We start from the raw sequence: 11,324 nt of genomic DNA, 5'->3' as shown, positions 1-11,324 counted from the left end.
AAATGTGTATTCAGATGAAAGAGTTTAATATTCTGCACATGGCTGCAAAATTTTGAGAGTTTTCGTGCATCCTAAAGTCCTCAAACAAGTGTTCGTATAATGAAGATTTTTGCACGAAAACCAAAATTTTGAAAATTTTTGAATTTTTGAATTTTTTCTAAAATTAGCTCCATGGAGTTCAAGATGAGACCTATGTTCCCTCAAAAGTTGGTATATTAACTTCTTACTTTTTTCGGAATTAAGGCGCACGTTAGGGGGCGCTATGGAGCCCCCTGGCAACACCCGAGGCCAAGCACTACAGAACTTTGCAATTTTCACCAGTTGTGACAGGTGTGCAAATTTTTGTGAGTTTTCGTGCATGCTAATGCCCTCAAAAATGCGACAAAGGACTCGGAAAAATAATAATCTGACGAAAAACAATAGGTTTCTTCGCACTTTCAGTGCAAGGCACCGTTGGGGCCTTGCACTTTCGTGCTCGGGCCTAATAATAATAGGCGCAAAAGCCACCCAGTGTTTCCTCTATGTTGATTTCTGCCGCCACAGTATCAGAAATAGGGCAGACGCACAAAAGGGTTTCCGCTATGTACATGTAGTATATAAAGTCATAATTCCATGACTCTACAGAGCCGTGTGCTCTACTGAACTCAAGCGATCTGTCATCCTCTCTCTCTCCCCTCAACTGGAACAGTGACAGGACGTCATCACTCGCGAAGTCATAGCAACCAGATAAACAACAGGGCGAGTACACTTGTCGACGAAATCCGCAACTTGAAATCCGCACTCACTCAGCTGGTGCGTGGCAGGGCCTTCTGAACTCTATGGGGGAACTCACTTGATTCCTCTAACTGTTCCACTGTTTAAAAAATAGCAGCGCAACCTGGTGGGCGTTATCCTGGTAATTTATCTGCGTGAGAAATACAAGGTGTGGCGTGTGAGCGTGTGAACGGGTTGAAATGCGTGTGTCTCACGCCCAATGCGTGAGACTTGAGAGGTATGTAGCTTGAAGTTACCAAGCTAGCGAAGGCTAACAAGTTAGGATATGCTACCCTGCTTTGCTAGCCCTCTTGGCTTGATGCTCGCTCCTGCAGACAAGTTGCTGCCGCTTTGGTACTTTTGTATTTATCAGTGGCGACTGGTCATCAGGGGCAGGTGGAGCAAAGCCCTGTCAACAGAAAGAACAGCAAACAAATTGTGTAATTTCTTGAAGATTATCTCTTATAATGTATTATCTTCTATGAATATAACATCTTCCTAAATTGCATTTCATTCATGTTAGGATTTTATTTTTTTTAAAGTAACCGCAAGTTTAATATGGAGTGGTTTGAAAAAAAAAAAGTGGCTAACTGTTCGCATACAAAAGAAGTCACTCTTCTGTTTCCTTTCCTTTTTCCTTCTCCTATTTGGGGGAGATGGACGGGTTGGTCGAGGACAGATTATACAGATTTGAAACAGATCACAACGGGAGTCATCTGGATAATGCTATGAAGTTGGGCTTACTTATAAGGGTAAATGTCGCTGCCCAAATTGGCAGTGCGTACAGGTGTTCCATTGAGCAACATAACAAACAGGTGGAGGCAAACAGGTACGTGCTCAGTCGGATCATAACATGTATTAAACTGTGTGGAAAATGTGAAACAGCACTGCGGGGTCATGACGAAGCGGCGGACTCTCTAAATCCTGGGAATAATCAGATTGCATTTTACAAAGAGATCAACAATGGTCCGTTACACCACTATATCAGACTGATCTCATAGTTGTGACAAAGATGACCTGATCATTTGTTTAGTGTTGCAGTGAGAGAACAAATACTTTGAGATCAGATTTGATGGTTGGATAGTTTGCTGTTGCTGTACATGTTTTGACATGTGTGTGTCAGCTGTAATCAAGCTTGTTTTCCTGTGGACATGAACACAACATCAACAGTCTTCTTCACATCAACTCTAACACATGATCACAACAAGCGTCTGGCTTATTTGATTGGCTGACTGTTTTCTCTCTGTGTCACCATTGTCCTCTCACAGCTTCACTGAGAAGGTTGGAGGTTTACAGGAAATACTGGATCTTTGCTTTGATACTAACTGTGTATCGTTCAATACTGCTGAAACCAGCATGGACTAACTCCAACCCTCTACTGACTTCATGTCTGAATCCTTCAGCTTGATGTTGTATCTCAGGTCCAGCTCCCTCAGATGGGAGGGGTTGTCCTTCAGAGCCGAGGCCAGGAGAGCACAGCTGATCTTTGACAAACTGCAGTAACTCAATCTGAAAAATGAAAAAATTAAGTAGATCAATTTATATTCCAATTAGATGTGTTGAGGTTTTAAATGTGTAGCTCATCATTACATTACGTTGTCCTAATCAATGAGCTTTTCCCTAAAATGAGTGAAGTGACTGCCATTGTGTTATCGTTGATAATCATGTCAGCCTTCTACAGACATCATCTAAATGTCACCACAACATTCATACACCTATTTATGTCAACACAGATTAAAAACATGCTGCTAATCTCAGTAAGGTCTATGGTTAGTGGATCAATAATATATTGATCCTTTAAACTGGTGTGTTCTGAAGGACCATTATCAATGATCAGACATTATTTGTGAAAACTGAAATTAACAGAAGCCAAAGAAATATTTCTACTTGCAAGTACACTTTATCAATTTAAAACCAATATTAATTCAGATGATCTTCAGTATACACTTTATGGATGTAAGTTATGTTTGTACATGTAAATTAAACATATAAGATCTATAACAGTAGAGTCAGTGAACTGACCTCAGAGTCTCCAGTCTACAGTGTTGTCTCTCCAGAAAACCACACAGCAGCTTCACTCCTGAATCCTGCAGCTTGTTGTAACTCAGCTCCAGCACTCTCAGATAGGAGGGGTTGGCATTCAGAGCTGATGCCAGGGCAGCACAGCTGATCTCTGACAAACTGCACTGACTCAATCTGAAAAAAAATAATAAATGATGTAACTTTAGGAGAAAATGTTCCTGCTTGAAATCATTTAATGTTTAACAATCTGTTCAAAGCCAAAGAAGGTTAAGAATGGAGAAGTTTCGAAAATAGAAACTCATGGCCAGGTTGGCTCAACGCAGAGGTCCAGGGTTCGAATCCACCCTGTGACAATTTCCTGAATGTCTTCCCCCTCTCTCTCCCCTTTCTTACCTAGCTGTCCTGTCAAAAAATTAAAGGCGGAAAAAGCACCAATAATAATCTTTAAAAAAAAAAAGAAAAAGGAAACTCCAAACACCTGAACCCAACACGATGCAGGTTAAAAACTGTAAAATACAAATATCGAAAAAGAGCTCTTACAAATATGAAAGACAAAATGCTGCTACTTCAATAAAGAGTGGCTCCATCTTTACAAACTCATGTTGTGCAATCGTAAACATATACAAACTCACAGAAACTGATTTAAGATTCTACTCAAGATTCCAGAGATAAATAAGTCAGGATGAATTTTGGGGAAATGTAAACAAAAGACTTATAAAAAAAATGGAGTCATAAAATCAAAGCATCTTCAGTTTAAACTCTCAGTATCGGCATCATAAATCTTCATAACATTGGAAAAAGAAAATACTGAATATATTTGTTATTGTCTGATTGTTGAAATAGAAATTATTCATTTATTTATTGTACTTTTGATTACCAATTATTTAAAATATGATGGAATATAAGATGAAAAATCAAGAGTTTAAAAGGTTCAGAGTGAATTATCCAATGTAGGGTTTTTCTTGTTATATTATGGTTTTAAATATGTAATTAAGCATTGCTCTGCCCCAGTCAATGGACTAACCCACTGAAGATGAAATATTAAGATAGTGTAGATCAGTATAATATCAGCCTTCTGTCTGCAGTTTAGTGTCACCAAAACATTTACATCATAATCTCAGCACAGAAGAACAATGGTGTGTGACCTGAGAGTCGCCAGTCTACAGTGTGAACTCTCCAGAAAACCACACAGCAGCTTCACTCCTGAATCCTGCAGCTTGTTGTAATTCAGCTTCAGCTCGCTCAGATGGGAGGGGTTGGACTTCAGAGCTGAGGCTAGGGGAGCACAGCTGATTTCTGACAAACTGCAATGACTCAATCTGAAAAAAGAATAAATGTAACTTTAGAAGACAATATTTCTTTGAATTCATTCACTGTAGGGACTGAGAGTAGGCAGCTGAGAAGGCAGCTCTGCATTGCACTGCTGCATTTATCCTTTTAAAGATACATAACCAGGGATATTTGTGCTTGGCTTGGAGGAGAAACATCACAGAAGCCAACAATGTTGAAAGACAAGAAGTCCACGGCCTGTGGGGACATTAAAAAATGTCTACACTCAAATGGACCTGAAGCTGTGCAGGGCCAAGAAGCAGAGGTAACGTTATAAACATGATGGCGGACATTGGTAACATTTCAGCACAAATAAAGATCTCAGCTGACTTGGAAAACTTGAAAGAAACGCAGCGCTTTATAGAGAGATAGAGAGAAAACTTTCCACCTTAATCGCCAGAATAGATGAGATGGAAATAGATGAGAAACGGGTAGAATACCTGGAAGCAGCCGAGAAAGAGAGACAAGCTAATACACTGGCAAGAGAGAGGTGGATCTGCTCAGGGAAAAAACTTAAGATAGGAAAATACATCTGACGCAATAGTGTTTGTTTTGTAGGTATTCCTGAGGGCAAAGAAGGAGGAGAATCTGACTCGGGATTTGCTGGAGATAGAGGAAACATGTGGGATCGAACGCGAACACCGACTTACGAGCCACCAGAGAGAGGTCCAGATGCATACTGTCGAGTTTTTTAGCATTGGACAGGGACCTGGTGCTGCGAAAAAATAGGGCAAGCTGACTTGGCAAAAATAATAACATAATGCTACAACCCTGGCAAACCCTGGGCCTGGTGGATATTTGGAGAAATCTGAACCCATCTGGCAGAGAGTATACATTTGTTTCATCAGCGAACAAGACATATTCTAGGATAGACTGTTTTATGTTCAAAAAAGACTTAAAAAAGACCTGCTCCCTCTCATATTGCTATAGGATGTGTAATAAAAAATATTGTAATCTTGCCTAGACCTGTTGCCTAAAGTGACAGAAGGTGCTTTTACCTTAACTCCTTCCTTTTACAGGAGCCAGAAAATATAGAATGGCTCAGGTCTGAGCTGAAAGATTAATTTGCAATCAATTAGTCCTTAGTGTCGTCTTCAGGGGAGGCATAGGAGGCCTTAAAGGCTGTGATCAGGTAACTTATTATACAAAATGCTTCATTTCGTAAGAGGAATAGTGCTAAAGCACTCTTAATATAAGAAAATAAAATCAAACACGCTGAAACCAAGATTGAGCAAAGAATGTTGCAGAATGGCCTGAAAAAACTGACTCATTTACAATACCAATACAATAATATTCTATCTCAGAAGGTCGAATTAAATTTATTCAGAACAATATCTCTATAGGTCATTATCTACCTCTAATAATGAAGAAATGTGTTCCTTCATAGAGCCACTAGGGCTTCCCAAACAGAGGAGCAAAGAGAACTCCTTGATGCGGATTTGACTATAGAGGAAATTAAAGAGGTAATGGGGACCTCAAACTGTAAAAATCACATCAAATAATTTCTCACTTAAAAGTCGTTTGGACCATAGTGGCCCAGCTGTTTGAACTGGATCCATATCTAAATGTTTTAGCAAGTATTTGGCGAAATCCATGTTATGTAGATCTCCCCTTTTTTGGAAGGACTGGCAGGGAAATGGAATTGTTACACTGGGGGATTTTTATCTTGGAGACATATTGAAATCCTTTGAGGATTTGTTACAGCAATTTGGAATCCCTAGGTCTCAATTTTTTATGATATTTGCAACTTTGCATCTGTTATTGTGGATTTTTGGATGCAGCTTTTCAGCCCTGAAGGCACTGGAATGTTTAGATAAGGTGTTAAGGAAATATGGAAAAGGTCATGAGGCTTCTGGGTATTATTCTATGCTTATTCAGAACCTGAGGGATGGAACCTGGTAAGCCCTCAAAATGGATATGAACATTACACTGGATGATGAGGAGTGGGACAGAATTTGTATGAATATTAAAACTGTGTAACCCTGATGTGAGGGTGAACCTCATTCAGTATCAGGGAACCCCTTGCTTAAGTTGGGGTTTTTTTCTCCAGGAAACATACATACAATAGTGTTATGTCTTCTATACTTATTAACCATTTCCTTAAGTGCATATATACACAAATCTGTGCCTTGTTTACGTTTAAAACCAAATTGATTGTCAGTGGTTATGAGATATTCTTGAAGCCTATCCAACAAGATACCTTCTAGTACTTTGGAAAATATACGAGCCAGGGCAATACTGCCCTACAAAGGCAAAAGACCTTAACTCACCAGAGTGTGGAACTGAGAAAAATGACTTTAAAGTTTTTTAGTTGTCCAGCCAAATAAATTATAGGTAGGACACTGGCAATCTGGCAATTAGATGCAATGTATCTACATAAAGAATCTTAAGGTCAAATCTGACGTTTGACCTCTATTTTGAAGTTACTGTACTCTGCCTTTGTATGTCTGCAAAAAGTGAAAGGTCACACCAAGGCAAAAGGAAGTAACTTCCAAAGGATCAATATTTGGTTGCTGATCACCATTTACAAAATCTTTAAAGTAAGACGTCTATAAAATGAAGTGATCATGGCCTGTATGTCTGATGATTTACAATTACTTATAGCCATTTACTGTACTTTTTGCTATCCTGAACCGTAACTCAAATTGAGCACTACAAAACAAAGTCAAAGAGCAGTTAATGGTGTTATGGTGTTCTGCTTTGGTTTCTCCTGGGCTTTTAGAAGTTACTGTTAAGACAACCCATTATTTTCTCGAAAAAACAACAAAACTGACTCAAGATACTTATCCAAATGATAAAGGATGTCTTGAATGTCCCAAAAATTTCATTAACTTATTTTCCACCAAAAACGAAGTTATTGCCTTTTGCCTTTGCAGGGCAGAATAGGTCTGTAATCATTGTTAGAGAGATCACCAACATTTACCTCATCACTTTAAACACAGTTAAATATATCACTATAATGTTTTCTTCACAGTTGAGCAATATTTTCAGACCCAGTAGTCCCATCAATACTAGATGGCAAGTTATTGATAACCTTGACTTCTTTCTAAAATTCACCGACATTATTTTGCTCAATGCTTTTTGGCCATGGAATTGGCCCTCATAGTCAGCTAATTTCTTTTAATAAAGTGAATGGCATATTTAAGCCTAGGATTTGCATGTATCTTATGTTCTCACAGGATGACAGTTTTCTGACAAATCAGACTGACTAAACTAACTTTTCTCTCCCTGTGGTCCTGTATGTGAGTTTTAAAGTGTCCGTTAGTCAAAGAGAGACTTTAGTTATTTTGAATTTTTAAGTTCCTGTAAAATACAGGGTTTTGAAGGTTATATATAAAAAGACAGTATTCCTAAAAATGCATTGGACTTCTTGAAGATATTGTGTACAGTACTTTTTTTCTTTGAATTTTTTCTTTGTTTTTACATTTCAATGTTCTTTTATACAGCATCTTAGCGCTTCTTTGTACAGCGCTTTGGTCAACTTAAGCTGTGTTTAAATTTGCTCTAGAAATAAACTTCACTTACTTACGTGAGCACCATACATGAACTGACCTCAGATTCTCCAGTCCACAGTGTGGACTCTCCAATCCAGCACACAGCAGCTTCATATCTGAATCCTGCAGGTTGTAGTTCCTACTCAGGTCCAGCTCTCTCAGATGGGAGGGGTTAGACTTCAGAGCTGAGGCCACAACTTCATAGTGAGTCTCAGAAAGTTGAGAATGAGAAAGTCTGTGATGACAGATAATATAACATTTAAGATATAAAATCTCACACTTTATCCTAAAAACAGACTCTATGCATTTTGACGACAAAGCACATGAACATGAACAGCTGTAGCTCGGCTGGTCAGGTTTGTTGTTTGAAACCTAAGCTCCTCCTGTCCACATGCCAAGTGTATTTGAGCAACATAATGAACCCAAATTGCTGCTTTGGACAAAAGTGTCTGACAAATGGCTGTAATGGAAATGTGTGTCAGATTGTGATTTACAGGGTGCTTTGATTTGTTTTTGTTAAAGTTTACTTTAACATGTTCATTGAACTGTAAAATCACTGCAGGTTGTAACTGCACTCGTACGTTTTTATCTCAGTCATATTTGATGTGTCTTATTACGTCACCTCATCTCCTTTTTATCTCCCTGTCTGTCTCAGTAAATCAAGTGCTACACACAAAGACTGTGGCTGGAAATTCAGACCAGAGCACAAATGTTATGCTATTTTCTCTGCATATCTTGCCTATATCTATGTAAATGGACTGTTTTTATATAGCGCTTTTCTAGTCTTAACGACTACTCAAAGCGCTTTAACATAGTACAGGAACCATTCACCATTCACACACATTCATACACTGGCCGAGGCTGCCGTACAAGGTGCCACCTGCTCATCAAGTAAACATTCACACACATTTACACTCCGATGGCGCAGCATCGGGGGCAACTCGGGGTTCAGTGGCTTGCCCAAAGACACTTCGGCATGGAACTGCAGGGCCAGGGATCAAACCACCAACCTTCCGATTGGCAGGCGACCTCTCTACCACTTAGCTACAGCCGCCCCAAATCTATGCCTTTAGTGTTTCTAAAATAAAAAAAAAGAACATGTGTCGTTTGAATTTGCAAAATGATATTAGTTCTCACATTAGGGTAACCATATAGAAAAGGCAAACAAATGGGACGAGCATTAAAAAAATTCCTGTCTTCTATCAGTGAACACTACTAAAGTAGGGCTAAGTCGGTATGGATTTTTGAATAAGTAATAATAATAGTCTTCTTCAAACAGCAAATTATGATTAATTAGCAATTATACATTTATTAGGCTATTTATTAGGCTATCTAAGCTTTTACAAAGCGCAACAAAAAAAGGTATTTTTTTGTTATTTGGCTTTTATTAAAGTGCAACATAAAAAGGTAACATTTACACTGAGGTAAAGAGGCTGATTAGCTAGCCCTTAGGTCGGTAATGACAACAACAAAGTGCAACACATAAAAAGGGAACATCAGGCTAGCCTTTGAATCGGCATGTCCAGCAGGTTTACGGTACATGTTTCTTGCCTTGAAAACCAACATGTCCACTTTGTCCAGTTTAAGGGAGGATCTCAACAGAGTGACAATATTGCCAGCCACACTGAATATGTGCATATAGTTATATATTTTCTGGCAACCTTCAATAGAAGTCGAGGTACACATGGCACCATCTCCATCCTTGTCATCACACCGCCCTTCGGGCACTGCCAGCATCTCCTCCAGGAGCGCAGGGTTGAGGTCCCTGTATCCTTCTTCAGGGCTGCATTAACGGATTCTAGGACTACCACGTCAAAATCAAATGTTGGCCGCGCTGCTCATCCAACGCCCTCCTAAAGGCTTGCTCGAGAGTGCAATCAACCATTTTCTGCTTAGTACCCCACAATCCTGTGAATAAAGTAAAAACACGATTGTATTAAAAGTTTTTATAAGTATCCTCATACTACTTTCCATTTCTCAAGACCATTTCATTGGTATTTTTGCCATCTGTTGTGTTGTATCTGGAGCTGCTGTAACAAGCAAATTTCCCCAGCGTGGGATCAATGAAGTCTAATCTTCTCTTGATATAAAATGGACAGCAAAAATTCAGAGCATTGATTAGCCTATCCATGAGTTTTGCCCAGTTATATACGGGATGATGCAATAGGCTATTTCGTTTTGTATTTGCTTTGAAAAAGCCTAAATAATAATAACATGAAAATATTCATTTTAAACACAGGTGACCGTATACTCACCTAGTCATTAATACTGGTGAGTCAGCCTAGCATTGTCGGACATTTTGAGGCTGTGGTTCAATGTCAAACTGACACATTTGTTATATTACTGTAATAGAATAACAACACATACCTGGCTTTAGGCCCATGTAAATTGACTCAGCAACGTATAAGCCTAGCTACAGTTACTCCGCTCCTATAAAAATGGAAAAACAATGTCTAAAGAAATCGGAATCCAAGTTTAGCACAACTCACCAGAACTAAGCAATGTTGGGGCATGTTGAGCACAGCTTGTTCTTTCTGCAGCTTTCTCTTCTTTTGCCAGCTCTGCGAGAAAGTCATCACCAATGTTCTGCACAAACCCATGGGCGTGCAGTCCTTTTCTGTCTTCACTTTGCCTTTGCCAGCCAAGGTTTTGAACCACAGCCACAACATTTGCCCCATTGTCTGTGGTAATACAGGCCAGTTTCCTCTTGTCTGGGGACACCTCTTGCAAGGAGGACCTGAGGGCTTCCGCCAAGTTGTCACCCGTGTGGCTTTCTGGCGTCAACGCGGTCTCCAGGCACTTTGATTTTAGTTCCCAGTTAACTGTTTACGCTTGACCACATATCCATTGTCACTGAGAAATTATCAACATCTTTCAATTCCTGTATTATTCCATCCTTCACTATCAGATACTTTTCAGGGATCGCTTTTAGAGAAAAGTACTTTTGATCGGTTAAGTACATAATGTTCATCAAAAACCTGTAGCATGGCTTTAAACACTGGCTTCCAAAAGGTGCAGAATAGCCCAATTTTTTTATTTGGTGAAGCGGTTATTGTCAAAGCCCTAGTTTCAAATACTATAAGAGACAGAGGGAAAGACAAAGAGCTTCCTTACTGTTTATAAATCAAACTATTTTCTAATGTAGCAAAAATATGAAAATATGTTCATTGTTGGGAATTAAACAATGTAAAGTTGCACATTTTATTTAAAGGTACAATATGTAACATTTCTGCATTAAAATGTCTAAAAATGACCATACCTATGTTATATATTTTTTTGAGTATCCCAAATGTTCCCGCCAAATGTCAAACCCAGAGAAATCTGTTATTTTATTTCTGACATGGGACGTTTCCTTTAGTCGGCTGTCAGTGGCGTCATATAACCTTTCACCCTCTAGTTACTCGTAACTTCCGTCAAAACACCCAGATGATACGTACGAGAGTAATTGTAAATCCTACAATGTCACAGAAAAAAATACTCGTAACCGTAATACAGCTTTTTCTGCCACAAGGCATCATTTTGTGATTAATTACATGCCACTTTGCAACACAGTAATACAGAAGAGATCTTGTTTTTTTTATACATATCAATATTGATCCAGCTTAAGGTTACTACAATGTGCTGGTTGAAAATTAGCTAACATTAATGCTAATGCTTGGTGGATAACTAACTATAGCGTTACAACATTCTTTATTCATTCATTCATTCATTCATTCATAACATGCA

General features: G+C 38.9%; 1 protein-coding gene across 1 annotated transcript in view; it reads right to left on the bottom strand.

The window, feature by feature from the left end:
- Positions 1-423: 423 nt before the first annotated feature.
- Positions 424-11,324, bottom strand: part of LOC120556464 (protein NLRC3-like) — a 35,507-nt gene continuing 24,606 nt past the window's right edge. The window contains exons 6-9 of the mRNA XM_039796102.1: positions 7,657-7,833; positions 3,921-4,094; positions 2,776-2,949; positions 424-2,262 (exon numbers count right to left, since the gene is read on the bottom strand). Of these exons, the coding sequence (XP_039652036.1) occupies positions 2,115-2,262; positions 2,776-2,949; positions 3,921-4,094; positions 7,657-7,833 (673 nt within the window). The 3' untranslated portion in view covers positions 424-2,114. The remainder of the gene's footprint in view (positions 2,263-2,775; positions 2,950-3,920; positions 4,095-7,656; positions 7,834-11,324) is intronic.

This window comes from Perca fluviatilis, chromosome 3 (assembly GCF_010015445.1).
Source record: "Perca fluviatilis chromosome 3, GENO_Pfluv_1.0, whole genome shotgun sequence".
Classification (NCBI taxonomy): Eukaryota; Metazoa; Chordata; class Actinopteri; order Perciformes; family Percidae; genus Perca; species Perca fluviatilis.
Note: the sequence above shows the minus strand (reverse complement) of the source record. Positions and strands in the feature narration are given on the sequence as shown.